At 44.7% G+C, this 19,724-nt stretch overlaps 1 protein-coding gene across 1 annotated transcript; it reads right to left on the reverse strand.

The window, feature by feature from the left end:
* Nucleotides 1-475: 475 nt before the first annotated feature.
* Nucleotides 476-18,312, reverse strand: RNF114 (ring finger protein 114). The gene is made up of 6 exons (XM_049868934.1): nt 18,141-18,312; nt 11,574-11,724; nt 9,974-10,080; nt 9,311-9,425; nt 3,150-3,257; nt 476-1,806 (listed from the first exon to the last, which is right to left on the reverse strand). The coding sequence occupies exons 1-6, from the start codon at nt 18,290-18,292 to the stop codon at nt 1,741-1,743; spliced, it is 699 nt and encodes a 232-aa protein (XP_049724891.1). The 5' UTR covers nt 18,293-18,312; the 3' UTR covers nt 476-1,740.
* Between the last annotated feature and the right edge of the window lie 1,412 nt (nt 18,313-19,724).

Genomic DNA, 19,724 nt, shown 5'->3' on the forward strand with positions numbered 1-19,724 from the left:
ATGGTGTTTAATGAAAACAGTCATTACCGCTTACCAGTTGGATAAATTATGAAATTTATTTTTATTTCACCTTTTAAAAGCCAGAACATAACAAATTTCACTTTCTGGAAAGTCATCTTATTAGAAATACATGAAGTGCACTTAATACAAGAAAATAAGTTTCTCTGAACCACCAGCAAGATGGATGTGCTCTGATCGGGTCCCTCAAACACAGGTTCTGTCCAATTCCCCTCCAGACTTTACAGAGAGGATCTCAACTTGGGGAGGCCTGAGTGAACGTTCTCCAGAAACTACAGTGAAGAAGCTGACCTTAACGCCGTGGCCCTCCCATGCAACAGCGCATGAGGAAGTTATTACAGGCCCGTCTTCACCAGCTGTCAGGCACCTGCAGCTCCTCACTGGCAGGTAGGGAAGCCCGTGGTGGCAGAATACAGGCCAAAGCACTTCTGTTATTGTAAGCTTGGCCGCTGACTAGAAACATCTCCACATTCAGGCTAGAAATGTTTGACATGAAAAAAAAAGGACCTAATGTCATATGCCTTTTGCTTGACCAGATATTCTGCTCCTAGAGAAATAGGCTTACAAGCATTTTAGCCTTATATTTATTAATATTCGTGAACTATCCTGAACTTGGGGCTTGTTACCAAAGTGAGTTTCTAGTAGACAGCTTTTATCAACAACTGTTCATTGGGAGATTGTCTCCTTTATGAATAGTTCGTCTTGTCACAAGAGGCAACAGGGTGTGGTATCAGATTGCCTATAACCTCTCTCTGCATTTGGAGGGAAGGTTTTCACACACCAATTTACACATTGAAACCAGGTTCACAAGGAAACCATCTGTGACAGAAAAACAATGCTCAGTTTAATATAAGTCACTAAATAGAAGATAAAAGAATCAATACCCGTGTAGCCCTGTCTCTTCCTTCTTATTCTGGACTCCTTTTCATGTTTCAAGAACAAGACTGTAAGCAAACCCCCAAATAAAGAGGTAAACCTGACGCGGTCATACGAAAACAGCTCATTAGTTTGAAAATCAGAAGCAAAAAGTTTTGACCCTCCTCCCCATTTACGGATACCATGGGCTTTAACTTTCCTAACCTAAGAACATTTACTTTTACTAAAAATATATGGTTACACCTTATCCTAAAAAGGCACCATGCAGGCATTTAAGACTGAACCAGTTAATGCTAAAGGTGTGCAGGAGGAGGTAAATATCCCTAATCAAACTTTCCAGCATCAGACCCAACAGGACTGCCCAGCTTCTAGCACCGGGAGCTTCACCAATGCCCAGCCGCACGGCTGCCAGAGCTCACACACCTCAAGGCCAAGGAGACACTTGTCTCATTTGTGCTATTTGTGACCCAGAAAAGGTCCCGGCTGGCTCAGAGGACCTGAGAGATGAACACCGGACTGCAGGAACAAGTGTGAAACAAGACCAGGTGGCGGTGGAGAGGCTGGATTCTCTTCCAGAAGACGAGGCAGAAGCTCCAGCAAGTAGCTGAGGGTTAGGAGGATTATAAGACTAGACCGCGTGATAAACAAGGTTAATGGCAGGGGAAGAAAGCTTTGGTAAGAGCCCAGAGGAAAGAGAGGCTCTGACCTGGGGCCCTTATTTCCCCTGTCAGAAGGGCCCTGTCCTTAATGCCACGGATCACTTCCAGGTCTGTTGTACACTGAAGGTGTATGAGTCCAAAGTTTCACGTGGAAGCTCTGGAATGGGAGACACACAGCAGAGGCTGCTCACTGGTCCATGATGGAGCGCTGCAACACCTGATTCATCATGTCCTCTTCATCAACATCGTAATCCTGCGGCAAAACAGACACTCAGGTGCTGCAACTATTCGCAGCTGCAAAGACTCGCTTTCAGTAGGAAAGGCAGGGCAGTCTAGGGATGGGCTTCAGAGTGGGCTAATCAGGACCAGATTCCAGTGCCACTGTTTGCTATGCTAGCTGTGTAACTTTGGGCACATGACTTAACCTCTCTGTGCCTCTGCTGCCCTATCCTTGTAACGAGCACATGGATGCCTCCCTTATATGGAGACTGTGAGGACCAGACAACACGTCAGACCCTTAGAAGGGAGCCCTGCACAGACCAAGTGCTCGCCTGTTTAAAGCAGTGCATCACCAGGGGAAGCCAAATGAGCACAAACACACCTGGCTGAGTGTCACTTCTATAAGGGTGGCTTCAGTGCCCAGCACAGAATGGGGTTTTTGGGGCCACAATGTATTGGAGAAACTGTAGTGAAACTTTCTTTAATGAGACAAAATGATCTATTTGGGCATTTTTAGGAATTCTATTCATCTTTACAGCACTGACAAAAAGCACAGTTATTCTGACCTGAATCTCAGGTACTGTTAGACTCAGAATAAATATTCTTTATGACAACTTGGGAAAGATCTGGACTTTGCTTCTCAGGCCCTGAGATAAAGAAAAGGGTCACTTCAGGCAGCTAGACAAACTGGTCCACCAGCGGAATGCCAGGACAAGAGCACGCCCCTGCATGCCCACCCAGCTCTAAGGGAGGGTGCAAGCCTGATGGCCAGTTTGGCATGTGGATGTGTTTTGTTTGATCTGAAGTATTAAAAAATAAAATCTGTGACACTTCATATGAAATCCTGCATTTCCAGCTTCTAGGGGGAGGGGTGGGTAAGGAGTGAGACTGGCCAAAACTGCCTGGATTTCCGCCCGACAACCATCAGCCAGAGGTGACGGCAGCTCCCCTCACCGCTCCCTTAGTGAGTCACCCACTCTCCAGCTTGTAAATTCTCATGAGGACAGAACACTTTCATTACTTGCTGGCCCCCATGGGCATTTGACCTTAAGATATATATATAACCAAACTAGGTTAGGTAACGGGCAGAAACTATATATCCCAAAAGAAAGTGGGCAAAATTTGTAGGGGTGGGGGTTGAGGAGGGTTGGTCTAGATGACCAGCCAGCTCACCTCCTCAGATACCAAAACACACGAGGCTCTGGCCACTCATCTGGTTCAAGAGTAGAGACCACACAGCTGCCGTTCCATGGACTAGGAGCCCATTACGTCAGGTGACAAAGCTCAACAATGGGGCCCAGAGCCCTCCCCATAAGTGAAGCGATGGAGCTGTGCTGTCCCCCAGGAGAGAGAGCAGAGCCTGGGCTCCAGACTCACCACAAAAGTGTCGTAAGAAAACTGGTGCCGGCGCTGGATGTGCTCTATGAAGTTGGCACTCCGGTAGTTGGGGTCTCCCCAGGGCATCGAGGCACATATCGGACAAACCTTTCAACAAAGAAGTAAGGTCTTAGGCACTCAACATCCAGGCTGATATCAGCCCTGCGGCCTGTGTCTGGCCTCCTTTCTTCCAGAACAGCTTTCCTGAGACATCAGCAGGGGCCTGGTCACTCCTTCACGTGCACATCAGGATCCCAGGAACACTGCATGTCTCCTACTCGAGTCAAATGACACTTGGGGGTGGATAAAGCAGACGTCACGATGCCACCTTTTTTCTGAGCCCCTACTGTGGTCAGAAAAGTGTGTCACAGGCATAGAACATGGCCTTCTCACCCAAGACACGAGATGACCCAAAAGCACAAAGAAAATCGATAACCAGATGAGTGATGTCCCAAGGAGGTAAAACAGTGCTTTATGTGCTAGTTTGATAAAGTAAAAGCTCAGATGAGGGGAATCAGGCTAAAAAAGGCTGACTGGGGCTTTGAAGGCTGGGAGGTATTTGGAAAAGGAAAGAGAAGACAAAGGTGTGCTCCAGGGGAGCAGCAGTGTGGAGCTCAGCCAGGAGGCAGTACCAGAGAAGAAGCCAGATGACTAGTGCAGCTAGAAAAGAAAATTTGTGGAGGTGAACAGGGAGGAACCAGGATGGGGCAGAAATGCTCTGGTTTAGAGATGGAATCTCACACCCCATTTGCAAGGAAGATAAGGTGACAAAAGGTTTGGCAAGAGATGAATCTGAGCTGGCAGAAGACTCTTTGAGTAGAAGAGCTGCAGCTGTGGAGCTACAAACAGGTCAGGACTAGAGGTCGAGAAGGAGGCGGCTTCCAAAGGAATGGCTGAAACACCGAGAGTGAAGGAGTTCTGTAGGAGGTGGAGCTAGAGCAGAAGACAAAGAGCCGAAGGAAGAGAAGGCCTCAACAGGCACTACTAAGAGGGATTTCAGGAAGCCAAGGCATGGGAAAGAATCAGCTGTAGTACCAGAAACCACAGAGCAGTTTAGTAATGTTCACCAAAATCATGAGTGCGTGTAACATTTGATCAAATTAATTCACACCAAAGGCTTTATTTCATGACACACATAAACATATGTAAAAATTTATGGTAGCATTTAAAAATTTATTATGAAAAATTTCAAGCATACAGAAAACCAGGCAATAGTTTAATGGACTATCTTTTAAACCCAGCACCTAAACTGACATGTCATACTGATTTCTGCAAAAAAAATAAAGCATTTTAAAATAAGACATTTCACCTTGAACTATTTTAGTACAGTCCAAAAAATGGGTATTTCCCTATATAAATACAGTTCTGTTATCACACCTAACAATCGACAATAATTTATTAGTAGCATTTAACAGCCAGTCCTTAATCAAACTTCCTGACACCACTGTCTGGGAATAAGCTTGTCATGGATTGAATTATGTCCCCCCAAAGATGTGTGTTATCAATTTGGCTGGGCCAGGATTCCCAGTATTGTGTGGTTGTCCTCCATTTTGTGATTGCAATTGTATGTTAAAGAGGACCAGAGTGGGATGTAAAACCCTTACTAAGGTCATATCCCTGATCCAATGTAAAGGGAGTTTCCCTGGGGTGTGGCCTTACAAGAGATAAAAGGAAAGGGAAGCAAGCAGAGATCTGGGGACCACATATCACCAAAAAAAGAAGTGCTGGGAGCAGGGCGCCCAGGATCCCAGTATGGAGAAGCTCCCAGTCTAAGGGAAGACTGATGAGAAGGCTGACAAAGAAGAGAAAGACTTCCCCAGGAACTGATGCCCTGAATTTGGACTCAGCCTACTTCACTGTGAAGAAATAAACTTCTATTTGTTAAAGCCAACCACTTGTGGTATTTGTTATAGCAGGACTAGAAGACTATTTTTTTTTTTTTTAGAAGACTAAGACAACAAAGCTCAATGTCCATCACTAAGGAACCAGTTAAATGGTGGTATGGCTGTGTGATGAAAACTGTGGGGCCATTAAAAAAAGCAGCTGGGGCGGTGAGTTTCTGTTAATGGTGGTGGAGTAATTTTGAAATGGACAGTGGTGATACCTGCACATGATGAACGTAATCAATCTCACTAAATCGTACATGTAAAAAATACTGAATTGCCAAATACTATCTTTTCATTATGATAAAATTAAAAAAAAAAAGGGGGGAAGCAAACCTACACATATTTTGATGTGGAACAGATGCCCAAAAAATTGGCTACAGAATGTAGAATGTGCTTCAGTTTCACTAAAGTGGGACAGACACAAATCTCATGAAGAACATTCAAAACACTAGGAATGTCTTTGGATCATATGATTTGGTAATTTGTCCATATAACTTAGTATTTCAATTATTCAATTGTAAACTTCCACATAAAACCCGTTGCTGTCAAGTCGATTCCAACTCATAGCGACCCTACAGGACAGAGTACATATGGTTTCCAAGGAGCAGCTGGTGGATTCAAACTGCTGACCTTTTGGTTAGCAGCCAAGTGCTTAAACCACTCTGCCTCTAGGGCTCCACATAGCACTACTCAAGGGCTGATGAGCATTCCAGGAAGGCCATTTCTGGTGCAGTGAAAAAAGAACTGGTTTAGGAGCCAGGAGAACTGGGTTCCAGTACGGTCCTGCTACCAACCAGGTCTCTAAGGTATGCAATCCACTTAACTTGTATGGCACACTGGTTTCTGCGCTAAATCACTCCTAAAGTGAAGGCTGGGGAAGTGATATGATGGCAGGAACTGAACTGGGTCACCTGTACTATTTTAACTGAATGTTCTATTTTACTTTTCATAATTACCAACACAGTTGAGGCCTCCTAGCTAACTTTAAAATTGAAAATGGGTAGTGGGCAGAGATGGGTGGCATTTGTGCGTCTGTGTGTCTATGCACACTTGCTCTCTCCATCAGTAACTAGTTATTAAGAACCATAACTAAAGCCTCTTGAAGATGGAATTGGAAACTCGGGTTTAGGGTACTTTTCCTAGGACACATCTCTTATCTTGCCTAGTGCAGTCGAAGAGTACGTACTGTGCAGCCATTCTGGAATCACGAGGGAAAGTAAAATGGCAAGTATAATGACTGTTACGGATTGAACCATGTCCCTGAAGACTTGTGTTGAAGTCCTAACCCCTGAAGCTGTGACTGTGACTCTGGAAATAAGCTCTTTTAATATGTCAGTTTGGTTAACACGAGGTCATACTGGAAGAGAGTGGGTCCTAGTCCTATACAACTGGTCCTTACAGAAGAGGAGAAGATACACAGTGACAAGGAAACAAAGGACAGATGACATGTGATGCTACAGCTGCAAGGCAAAAAAACACCTGCACCTACCAGAAGCTGGGAGAGAGGCATGGGACAGATTCGCCCTCAAAAGGTCAGGAGCAATCAACACAACGCCCTGATCTCAGACATCTGGCCTCCAGAACTGTGACATAGTAAAATTCCATTCTTCTAAGCCACCTGGTTTGTGGTATTTTGTTACAGCAGCCCTCGTAGACCAGTTCCAGGTTAGCATCTGCTTACTAACATTTCAGTTATCTGTGCAATAAAGATATACTAGAAGAATGATTATTAGCGCCAAACCATGAGGCTGATTATTTCTGAGTGAAAATAATCAATTCTTTGTGACTGTCCAGCCACTATGGTGTGCTGTTTTACTTTACCTTGGGTTTCTTTTTATTATACTAAAATGGAATGTAGTAGGTTAATAAACCTGAACACTGACTGAAATGCAAGAATATAAAGAAACACTGGGGACGATGCTGTGGCAGGGAACCGGCTGACTAGGGGATGGAGCTGGAGACACACTTTTTACAGTCCACCTCTTACACCATGGATTAACTATGTACACAGAAACAAATTTTAAAAGCTACTAAGAGGTGAAGAAAAACAAGAACTCCAAGAAAATCAGCTGGGGGCATGGAGGTGCCAACAGTGGGACGGATGGGGTGGAAACCAGACTCTACAGGGGATCGAGGGGAGGGTAGGAAAGGGACGGCACAGCTGGAAAACCAGAGCCTGAGGGAAAGAGAAACTGCTCCCTCGAGAAACTACCGGATCAAAAGGCTTCCCATGAATTAGCCCTGCAGACCTGGGCATGTTTGAACACACAGGTAAGAAGCAGGTAGAGAGAAAAGCTGGAGTTAAGAGAAGAAACATGACAGGCGAAGTCTCTGGAGCAGCAATGATACGGAACACTTACACTGAGCTCTTACTGCCAGACCCTCTCTTGGTCCTTTACTGAGATGTGAGAATGCTGGTGGAGAAGAGTTAGACTTGACAAGAAGCCTTCTTCCCCGACACAGAGGGGAAGGACAGGGACAAGGACCAAGGGCTACAAACTCAAGAGCTACAGGTGCCAGCTAGTAGGGCAAATGAGTGAAGCTGGCTGGGTGTTAAGGGATGACACTGCCCATCTAGAAGGGGCAGTAACTTCTCAGAGCCAGTCGAGTTTTGCTAGAACTTCTGATTTTTCAAATGTAGCATATCGAGACTGAGAAATATCCTTATTTTTAAAAAGTTAGAAAAATTAACGCGTGTGGGTCAGATGTGCTAGCGTGCGACCTCAGGTGTAAACTGGAGAGCTCCTGATATAGGCACGAGAGATAAGGACACACCTGATACTTTGAACTTCTCAGTTAAAAGCAGGATTGAGCCTGTATTTGGGAAGATGGGGACAGTTCACGCCAGGAGCTTCATGAAAAGATTTAGCCACTGCAGAATGTGCTGGGGACAAGGACTGTTGAGATGGGGGCACACAATGGACTAAGCTGGCCCAGTTCTCAAGTTGGGGGAGGCGGCAAAGGCAGACAGAAAGGTTACCCATCTCTGAAAACCGTAACAGCACAATGTTAAGAGGCCAGCAAGCACCATGTACAAAGTGGCTGCACTGACTAGAATTTGGACTTGGCAAGGGGTTCAACAGTTATGACAGGATTTCAGGTATTCTTGAATAGACTAGTTGTATATTAAGATTTACGGAAGAAAAATAAAGAATGCTACCAGGCCTAACAAGATGAGCGATGACAGTTGCCCTAGTATCCTTACAAAAGTTCATGCAAATTCTACAGTCTGTGCACCACCCCTTACAGCAATGAAGCTAAGCCTGTCACCTGAACTAGTTTATAAGAAACAGTCTGAGACAAATGGGAAAACAAAACAAAACAAAAGAGGAAGTTGTATTAAGATTTAGTCAGCCAATCACATTAAGAGGGATGAGTAATACACTGCGGAGGATCAAATTCAAACTTTTGTCTTTAAAGAAACTACATGCCAATCTTTGATATTTAAATAAAATGTCAAAGGACTGATAAGCCTTTTCCTAACAATTTCATCTAAATCCTCTTTCCCCACATCTACAAAGAAACTACTCTTAACAAGAAAATGGCAGCTTCATGGAGGAGAAACTTGGTGGACACCAACTGATCCTTAACCTAGTGATCGAAGTCAACATTACCAAAAACAGGACCAACAGGCATCACACGACCCGTGAGGTAGTACATGCAGGACCACTTACACAGCATCCTCGCCACAACCAGCATGACCTGAGTCTAACAATGAAGAAACTGGTAAAGCCAAACTGAAGAACAGTCTACAAACTGGCCTGTCCTCTTAAAAAATGTCAAGGTCAAGAAAGACAAAAAAGGCTGGGGATGTGCTCCAGATTAAAGGAGACCAAGGAGACATGACAACTAATGGTAACACACTGCATCTAGGATTTTGGGCAGAGAGGGAATTGGCTATGAAAGACATTATATAACTACCAAAATCTGACCATGGATCCCACATTAGATGTTAGACTATGTCAATGTTAAATATCCTGTATATGATAATTATACACAAAAACGTGGTTTTGTAAGAGAACGTCCTGTTCTTAGGAAATACAGACTGAAATATTTAGGGGCGAAGGGTCATGATGTCTGTAACTTATTCACAAATGCTTTAGCAAAAACTATGCATTAGGATAACGGAAATATAGTAAAACGTTAACTTGTGAATCTAGGTGAAGGGTATACAGAAATATAGAAGATCATTGTACTAATCTTGTCATTTTTCTATAAGCTGGACTTTTTTCACAAGGCAAAATTAAAAAAAAAAAAAAAAAATGTTACTCTTACCACAGACTTGGTATCTGTGCTATGGAATAATCTGCAGTGTTCCACAAGTCCTTCCTGGTCAAAGTTCTTCTCAGGACAATAAGGGCAAGGAAAAGTGTAACGGTTTGGGATATTCCTAGAAAATGAAAAGGCAGGAAAAAAGAAAAAAACTTCCGTGAGTACCTTTCCACACAACTTCAACCACTGTACACTTCAAAACAGGGCAAAGCCCACCGAATGTATCATGACAAGGATTCTGTTTACCGTGTCAGAATCAGGTCAAGTGTTTTGAACGTAACTTATTGGCACAGCTAACATCTGAAGTAAACATTGCAGAGACACCAGCCTCCAACTTAAAAAAAACTTAGATCAGCTATAGCCAGCGTAACAACTATACCTTTACTACTTTCTCAAGCTCTCCAATAAAACCCAAACCCACTGCCATCAAGTCAAGTCCGACTCATAGCAACTCTATAGGACAAAGCAGAACCACTCCATAGGGGTTTCCAAGGAGCAGCTGGTGGATTCGGACTGCAGGCCTTTTGGTTAGTGGCCGAGTTCTTAACCACTGTGCCACCAAGGCTCCTCCCAAACTCACACATCTACGTAAATCCCTGAACACGCAGCGTCCACGCTCTGCAGCAAAGGAAGACGTCCACCTGAGGGAGTGACCGAGCCTCGTACCTTGGCTGAAGAGATGCATCCTTAGTGGTGGCTTTCACACCTTCCATGATATAATTCTGGTATTTGGAACAGGTAGCCACGTGGGCCCGGATCTTGGATAGGAAGAACTAAGGAATCAGATGCCACAAGTTAGTCAGGACTTTGTACCAGGCCCAATGCAGCCCCAAAGCAAGGGCAAGACGAAAACTAGGCCTATGCCACACTGGCAAACAATCCCACCAGACTCCTGGTTGTGCTGATGGGGCTGAAACCCTGTTCCTTCCAGGATTTCCGTGACTGCCAAGGCTGCTGTTTTACTCAACCAGAAGAGGACAGCTTCTTTCACTCTGACTCTCCCAGAGATCTGCTTTGTTCACCACATGCTCTCTACTCACAGACACAATCCAAATACAGCCAAGCTTACATTTTCTACACTAGCATTTAAACTTGTCTCCTTACAGGAAGCCAAGAACCACATTCTTGCACATCTGTGCTGCAGAGAAAATCGTTTAGGAAAAAGGGATAAAAGCTAGTACTAACCCTAGCTAAGGTATTAATTGCCAAATCATGACAGATGATCTTTAAAGACCCAAAATCTGAATTCTATCTGCCTTATAAAATCTAGGCTTTGCAACAGTAACATGGAGAGAGAGAATAAAGCCCAGAGAAGAGTACTTTTATTACAGGCATTCCAAAAAGAAAGAAAAGTGTAAGGAATGAAGAAAGAGGGGACTCTGGGGAAGAAAAACACTTTTGGAGGTATACCCACAGTATAATTACTAATCTTTTTAAAAAGAAAATCAAAAGCGTACCAAAAAAAAACCTTTAGCATGCATAAAGAAAGATGAAAGTAATAGGAAAATTTATATCAGTATCTTCAGTTTCTAAATTAAAAGAAACCACCAGAAAAAAAGAAAAGAAAAAAAAAAAAGCTCTACTATTTGACCTCTGGCTTATCATGATTCTTCCTGTCTTCCCCCCATTTAAAGAACTTAAGGACTTTAAGCCGCCAACCAAGGCGCTCCCAACTGAAAGGGCTGGGAAATAGCCCCATCCGGAAACCTAATCGCCCACTGTGCATGCCTGGTGCTAAGCCATTCTGAAAGGAAGGCAGTATTAAGGTATATCCATACTGTGGGAGGAAGCGGGCATTAAAGGTAAGGACATTGCCAGGCACGGCTGTCCCATAAGTCATTAAGTGAAAAAATCCAGTTGTAGCAGTACATGTTATGGTATGATCCTATTCTGTAAAAATCCTACATTTGTGTTTGCAAAAACTCTACATCTGTTATTTGTCAAAGTAGAAAATGTTAGGTAGGCTTCTAAATTGAACCATTTTTAAAGTTGTAACTTCTGAAGAGTAGGGTGGGGAACAAGCCTATATAATTTTGTATTTTTGCAGGATATGAAATTAACAAAATTGTAATGATCATAAAACCAGAAGAGTCTCAAAATGAAATGGCACAGCCATCACCAGACACCTAACCATGCACGGGTGCCGTGCCATCACCTATTCACACTCTAGCTTCAAAAATGGTGCTACATTTACCCCATAACAGCTCGATGTTTACCCCATCTCATCACAGAAAAACACTGACGCGTCCATCTTACTTCCACATACATTTTTACGGCAGCCATGGCAAGATGTCTCTGTGCTCTCAATCTGCCGCTCGAGCTCCAGGGCTCGGACGCCAGGGGCCAGAGCGCTGCGGCATACCCCGCAGACGGGCTTCTTCGGCTTCAGACATTCCTGCAGGCATGCAGAGCAAAAGCTAGAACAAGACACACAGAGAACCACCGTCATGCACCATGGAGACGGGACAACAGAAATGGGTAAACTTTTAAAAAGACATCAATGAATAACGGGTTAAAAAAAAAACTTCCTTTCTACTCCCGATTCAAATACTGAGTACTCCTAGGTCAGAAACAGGGGGAGGGGAGACTGCAAAGAACACACAAGTCCAGCAACAGAAACAAACGCAAATTACCGTGAAACTGTTATGGCTGAGGTTGTTGGTAGGTGCCATTGAGTCAGTTCTGACTCACAGTGACCCTATGTACAACAAGACCCTCTCGCTGAGTGTCTTCCTCTTTTCTGCTGACCCTTTACTTTACCAAGCATGATGTCCTTCTCCAGGGACTCGTCCCTCCTGATAATACGTCCAAAGTACGTGAGACTATGTCTCATCATCCTGGTTTCTAAGCAGCATTCTGGTTGTCCTTCTAAGACAGATTGGTTCATTCTTCTGGTAGTCCCTGGTATATTCAATATTCTTCACCAACACCACAATTCAAATGTCTGTTATACATCCTCCCAACAAAACCTAAAGGTAGATACTACTATGTCCATTTCAGAGAGGAGAAAACAGTTTCAGGGAACCTTGCCAGGAAGGTTTGAAATTTTATTGTGTTACCTCAACCATAATAATGATGCATTTGAATTATGGCGGAGGTAATAAAAGAAGCCCTGGTTAAGCAGTGGTTAAGCACTTGGCTGCTCACCAGAGAGCTGGCAGTTTGAACCCACCAGCCGTTCCATGGGAAAAAGACGTGGCAAGTCTGCTCCTGTAAAGACTACAGCCTTGGAAACCCTATGGGGCAGTTCTGTTCTGTCCTTCTGGGTCACCATGAGTTGGAATCGACTCCAAAGCAATGGGTTTGGGTTTTGAGGTAACACAGTGAAATTTCAAACCTTAGTCCCTATCACTGAGGGATCTTGGCAGGGTTCCCTGAAATGCTATCTTCTCCTCTGTGAAATGGACATGGTAGTACCTACCTCTAGGATTTGCTGGATGTACAGCAGACACTTAGTACAGTGTCTAGCACATATGAAATGCCCAGCAAATGGGTGCTGCTATCCCCAGAGGTGAATGCAAAGTGCTATGAGAACACAAAGGCAAGAGTAACTAGTTGGGACTGGAGAAGGTCAGAGCTGATCAGAGGTCAGAGGCGGCATCCAAGATCAGCCTTAAAAGGAAGAGTTCACCTGATGGAAGAAGGGAAGAATATTCCAGGCCCTCAGGCTTAAACACTGATGATGCATCTAAGGAAATAAAAATCTAACAGACTTTCCCTCATAAGGGAGCCAGAGATTTAAAGCTAGGTATCTTTTTTATTAATAAGAGGAAACCCAAGTTTTAGAAAAATGACTTTGGTGGTACCATGGACAACATGGTTTTCTGTTTGTTTCTTTTTAGGTGATGGGGGATATGGAGAGTCTTGAAGGAGAACCCAAAGAGATGGGTAAGGCAAGGGACCATGAGGGCCCGACTGAGGCAAGAGAAAATGAACTCAAGAAATTATTTGGGGCATAATCAGTAGGACCTGGCAACTTACTGAATTTGGAAAAGGAAAGATCTGACAACTTACTTAATAGGAGAAGGAAAGATGGAAAGTCAGTGTCATGGATTGAATTGTGTCCCCCCCAAAAAAGTGTTTCAATTTGGCTAAGCCATGATTCTCAGTACTGTGTGACTGTCCACCATTTTGTCATCTGATGTGATTTTCCTATGTGTTGTAAATCCTATTTCTATGATGCTGATAAGATGGGATTATCCGCAGTTATGCTAATGCGGCAGGCTTCAATCTACAAGATTGGTTTGTGTCTTGAACCAATCTCTTTTGAGATATAAAAGAGAGAAGCAAACAGAGACATGGGGACCTCATACCACCAAGAAACAAGAGCCATAAGAATAGCATGTCGTTTGGACCTGGGATCCTTGTGCTGAGAAGCTCCCCAACTGGGGAAGATTGATGACAAGGACGTTCCTACACAACCAAAAGAAAGAGAAAGCCTTCTCCTGGAGCTAGCACCCTGAATTTGGACTTCTAGCCTCCTAGACTGTGAGAGTAAGTTTCTCTTTGTTAAAGCCATCTACCTGTGATATTTCTGTTATAGCAGCACTAGATAAGTAAGTCAGCAAGAGATGATTAAGTCTCTACCCTGAGTGCCCAGGCAGGTGATGATGCTGAGAAGCTATGCATAAAGAATATATACTAAAGCATGGAAACACCCTAGCTGCTTAGCCAACTTATCCAACATGACAGGTTTATAGCAGGATAACAAAATCTGCCAGGAAGAACTCAGAATACATACCAAAGGTAATCAATCTCCTGCACACCTCACCAATTTTTACTGTCTCTAAGAATTTTCTTCCATTCTGTCATTAAGCTAGACGTTAATGCTGCTAGGAGAAATTCGCGACCTGGATAGGAGCTGGTGAGGGAGTCTATTTGTTCACCACTGAGGGCACGCTGGTGAACTAGACAAAGTCTCTCTGTCCTCGTGATGCTTATACTCTTGGCGGGAGTATAAGAGTGAAGAAAAAAAAAATGTTAATGACAGATTGTAAGCAACTGAAGGATATAAAACACGGCAAGGAGCGATGAATCTGTGAAACATTTCATAACATGGAGGAACCTGGAAGGCATTATGCTGAGTGAAATTAGTCAGAGGCAAAAGGACAAATATTGTATAAGACCACCATTATAAGATCTCGAGAAATAGCATAAACTGAGAAGAACACATACTTTTGTGGTTATGAGGCGGGGAGGGAGGGAGGGTGGGAGAGGGTTATTTACTGATTAGTTAGTAGACAAGAACTACTTTAGGTGAAGGGAAGGACAATACTCAATACACCAAAGGTCAGCTCAACTGGACTGGGCCAAAAGCAAAGAAGTTTCCGGGATAAACTGAATGCTTCAAAGGTCAGCGGAGCAAGGGCAGGGATTTGGGGACTATGGCTTAAGGGGACTTGTAAGTCAACTGGCAAAATAATTCTATTATGAAAACATTCGCATCCCACTTTGAAATGTGGCGTCTGGGGTCTTAAATGCTAACAAGCGGCCATCTAAGATGCATCAATTGGTCTCAACCCACCTGGAGCAAAGGAGAATGAAGAACACCAAGGTCACACAGTAACTATGAGCCCAAGAGACAGAAAGGGCCACACGAACCAGAGACTTACATCATCCTGAGACCAGAAGAACTAGATGGTGCCCGGCCACAACCGATGACTGCCCTGACAGGGAGCACAATAGAGAACCCCTGAGGGAGCAGGAGATCAGTGGGATACAAACCCCAAATTCTCATAAAAAGACCAGACTTAATGGTCTGACTGAGACTAGAAGAATCCCGGAGGTCATGGTCCCCAAACCTTCTGTTGGCCCAGGACAGGAACCACTCCCGAAGACAACTCATCAGACATGAAAGGGACTGGACAATGGGTTGGAAAGAGATACTGACGAAGAGTGAGCTACTCGTATCAGGTGGACACTTGAGACTGTGTTGGCATCTCCTGTCTGGAGGGGAGATAGGAGGGTAGAGAGGGTTAGAAACTGGCAAAATTGTCACAAAAGGAAAGACCGGAAGGAGGAAGCGGGCTGACTCATTAGGGGGAGAGTAAGTGGTAGTGTGGAGTAAGGTGTGTATAAGCTTATATGTGACAGACTGACTTGATTTGTAAACTTTCACTTAAAGCACAATAAAAATTATTTAAAAAATAAAATAGAGTAAAAAAAAAAAAACACGGCAAGGAGATTAGCTGGGGTGAATACAAAAAGCCTCTTTGAGGTGACATCTGAACTGAGACCTGAAACTATGAGAGAGCGACACAGATCTGGTCACAAAGACTTCCAGAGATGACACCAAATAAAAAAAAAGTACAAAGGGGTGTCCAAAAGGCAGGAAGGAAGGCCTTTGGGGCTGTGACATGGTAGACCATGGGGAGAAGGGTAAGTGACGAAGTGAGAGAGTTAGGCAGGACCTTGTAGCTATCATTTGTTATGCCTATTCTCCAAAGCAGATCAGGAGAGTAACCTGAGAGCGTAAGGAAACCAAACCAGCATGTAGGTACATCGCAGTTCCAAAGTCTCCCCTCCCGCAAACACTGTTCAAAAGTTCATGAGCCACTTTGGGCCTGAGTCATGCCCAAGAAGACACCTGTAATCTGTCCCTGCATCTTCAGCTGGCTTTCAGTTTCCATTCCCCATCTGCAAGCCCTTTTCTAGTCTGGCCTTCCAGATAGGCCACCATTTCTGTCCCAGTGCTATTTAGAAAATCCTCTTCTCTTGGGCATCCAGCTAAATGCCCTTCAACACTGTATCCCACCAAGTTGAAGGAAAATGTCATCATTCAGGGTTTAAAATAAAAGTTTTAAAAAAAGCCCACTGCCCCAGCCATAGCTGCAGTGATGATCAAGTTTCCAACAACAAACAACAAAAATCAATCAGGCAGAGCAGAAAACAGCACTGCCTGGAACTGAGGGAGACTGCTGCTGCTCTCACACAGGTGCTTCCATCTGTCTACAACTGGTGCTGAGCACATGGAGCTAGGACGTCAAGTACACAAGAGCCAGGTTTTGAACCCCAGTACTGCCCCTTGCCCTCTGACCTAGGAAAGGTTCATTGGCTCAAGGAAACCTCAAAGCTTGCTCCTCTTCCGTTGGTAAACTGTGCCGGGTCAAGCCTCTTCCTAGATGTTACCAGTAAATGAAATCCACTGAATTAATCCCAAATGAGGTAAACCTGAGGATAAGCAGGGCCGATCCAAGGATAAGAATGAGTGAGAAAGCTACCCAGACTCCCACCTCAACACTCGTTAAGCTTACTTCCACCACTAATTTCTTAGTTTGTTCATTCCTGATCACCTCTCCCTCTCCCTCCCCTACATTTGATCCCTAGAATATCCTCCCACTGCACAACTGATTTTCACAATTATGTGAACATTTGTTAGTGCTTATTTACAATCAATTCACTGGATGGTGAACTGAGGGCAGAATGGCCTGTTTCTTACTATACTCTTCATGGTGGGGATACACATCCAGTCAGCTATATGTCAGATTGGCATACGGATGCTCAGACACTGGGGATACAGTGAGGGGCAAAACAGATATGATCACTGTTTTCCTGATCCCTCGGTTTTGCTCTGTGCAAGAAGTAATAAAGTCCCAGAAGAGGTTAATTTAGATGGGGATGGTGATCAGGCACAGGTAATTAAAATGAGACTAGAGGGCGAGAAAGATTTGGGGAGTGGCAGGGAGGGTCCAGGCAACCTGAACCGCCAGCAGGAATGGCCCGAGGCAGTACATAGCTTAGCGTACTTGAAGCCTTGAAAAGCAGCCAGCGTGGCTGGGGAGCCCTCACCAGATGCCAAGCACCATTCTCCCAGCTGGCAAAACAGACTACAGTTCAGCTCTAAAGAGTCAGGCGATGGTGAGCCTGACCTAAGTGCGCCTCAGGCCCGTCACCTGGAAGGTAGCTGCCAACTCTCTTCTCTTCAAGGAATGCTTAGGAATAAGATTGCCCGTGAGGCCCAGCAAATGCCCAATGAGCAGTAAAAGGGTCCCAAGACCAATGCCAAGGTGACGCCCATGATCAACACTGAGGGAAGCCACAGAGGAGGTGTGGAGTCTGAGTGGCAAGAAACAGGTGGCCTCATTTTCTACAATTCTTTCAGTTTAGGTGTGTTTGTGTGTCTGATGGAGCAAGGCTTGAAGTCAAATCCACTCAACCTCAAAGCACCTACCACAGCCCCAGACCTGTACTGGATATTTTCACACAAATCTCTTTTAATCATCATAACCAGCCTATTAACAGTATTCAAGTCATGGAAGCTTAAAACAGAGTGAAACAAACCCCACACACAATTAAGTAGAAAAAATAAGAAGCCCTATTTTCTATCCCCCAGTTCCCTTTCACAGAACGGACAGACCGACCAGATTTGCATAAAGACTTCCCTTTTGTTCTTTTGGTCTAGCTCATTATTTCTCCAACTTTAGTGTACAGTAAAAATACTTGGCAGAGTTCGATATGCAACGCCAAATGTACTCAGTCTACAGGTGACGTATGTGGACTATTCAAGAGAAACTTTGGCTCTTCGAGGAAGGACTTTTAGGCCCTAACAGAATGCGACTCCACAGTCACGTGAGGAAAGTAGCAGGAAAAGCGGCCTGGAATCCCAAGCGCTCAGGAGACAGTGGCTGCTGTCCTAAGGCGGGCAGTGGGGCTGGATGCCTGGGGGCGAGCAAGGGAGGAGAAGAGCGCTCCACAGCTTCCGCGGGCGTCTAGGGGCCCCGGCGGTCCCCGCGGAGAAGCACCTCTAGGCCTGTGCTCTCGCCCCAAGACGCTCCCCGGCTTCATCCCCCTCCTAGGCAGGCGTCCCACGACCAGGCTCGGGCCCGGCGCTTACACGTGACCGCAGGGCACCTGCACCGGTTTCTCGTACACCTCCAAGCACACGGGACACGTGAAGCGGGCCAGGGGGTCAGCCTCCGCCGCCGCCGCCGCCGCGGACCCAGCCAATTGCGCGCCGCCCTCACGATCTCGCTGCTGCGCCGCCATCTTGCTTCCACTGAGCGTCGTGCAACGGCGGCCGAGAAGGAGAAGCCCGAGGGGGCGGGCCGAGGCGGTGCGAGAGCGCGGGGGCGGGGCTTAGGGCGGGCCCGGCCACTCGGGGCGGGTCTGTGGGCCGCGAGGCCGTCTGGGGGCGGGCTCGTGGCGGGCCACGCCTCCTGCCCCCAGAAAGGGATGGAGAGACGGAGGGAATGTGGCAGTTAGATCCAGGGGTTGGTCGGGTGGGGACGGCCTTTGTGCGTGGGGCGTTGTTTCCTGTATTTAAATCTGAAATATTAAATACTTAATATTTGTCTTCAAATCGCCTTATTTTTTCTTTATATTTTAGCAAACAAATTTTAAAGGGAAATGTGATAACACTTTTGCCTTGCAAATAGGATATCAACATCACTTGTTTATAGATGGGAATTGTAAAAATAAATACAACGAAAACAAATAATATTATTAATTCTAGCTGCATACCGTTGCCACTAAAAAGGGAAATGAGCCGTCATGAAAGAGGTGTTAAAGTCAAGCTAGCACCAATATGGATGTCAGAAAAGACTCTGAAACTTGTTCTTGAATGTAGAGTAACTAAAGCAAATGGAAGAAATGAAGTAAAAGAGCTAAACAGAAGATTTCAAACGGTGGCTCCAGAGTACTAAGTATAATGAAATGTGTAAAGACCTGGAGTTAAGGGACAGGGACTAGAAGGCAGCAGGAAACAAGAAAGCTGGTAATAGGGAACCCAAGGTTGAAGAGGGAAAGTGTTGACATGTCGTGGGGTTGTTAACCAATGTCATAGAACAATGTGTGTACTGACTGTTTAATGAGAAACTAGTTCTGTAAACCTTCATCTAAAGTACATTAAAAAAAAAAAAAGACCTGGAGCTAGAAAATTAAAAGGGAAGAACATCTCCAGAATTTCTCAAGCTGAAAGAACTGAACAAAAATTCAAGCTCGGGTTGCAGTATTGAAGCATTCTATGGGCAAAATATTGAATGATGCAGGAAGCATCAAAAGAAGATGGAAGGAATACACAGAATCACTGTACCAAAAAGAATTGGTCGACATTCAGGCATTTTGGGGGGTAGCATATGACCAAGAACTGCTGGTATTGAAGGAAGAAGTCCAAGCTGTGCTGAAGGCATAAGTGAAAAACAAGCTCCAGGAATTGACAGAATACCAACTGAGATGTTTCAACAAACAACGCAGCATTGGAAGTGCTCACTCATCTATGCCAAGAAATTTGGAAGACAGTTACCTGGCCAGCCGACTGGAAGAGATCCATATTTTTGCCTGTTCTGAAGAAAGATGATCCAATAGAATGCAGAAATTATGGGATGGTATCATTAATATTACACAGAAGTAAAATTTTGCTGAAGATAATTCAAAAATGGTTGCAGCAGTCCATCCATACGTAACTGCCAGAAATTCAACC

This window comes from Elephas maximus, chromosome 25 (genome assembly GCF_024166365.1).
Source record: "Elephas maximus indicus isolate mEleMax1 chromosome 25, mEleMax1 primary haplotype, whole genome shotgun sequence".
Lineage (NCBI taxonomy): Eukaryota > Metazoa > Chordata > Mammalia > Proboscidea > Elephantidae > Elephas > Elephas maximus.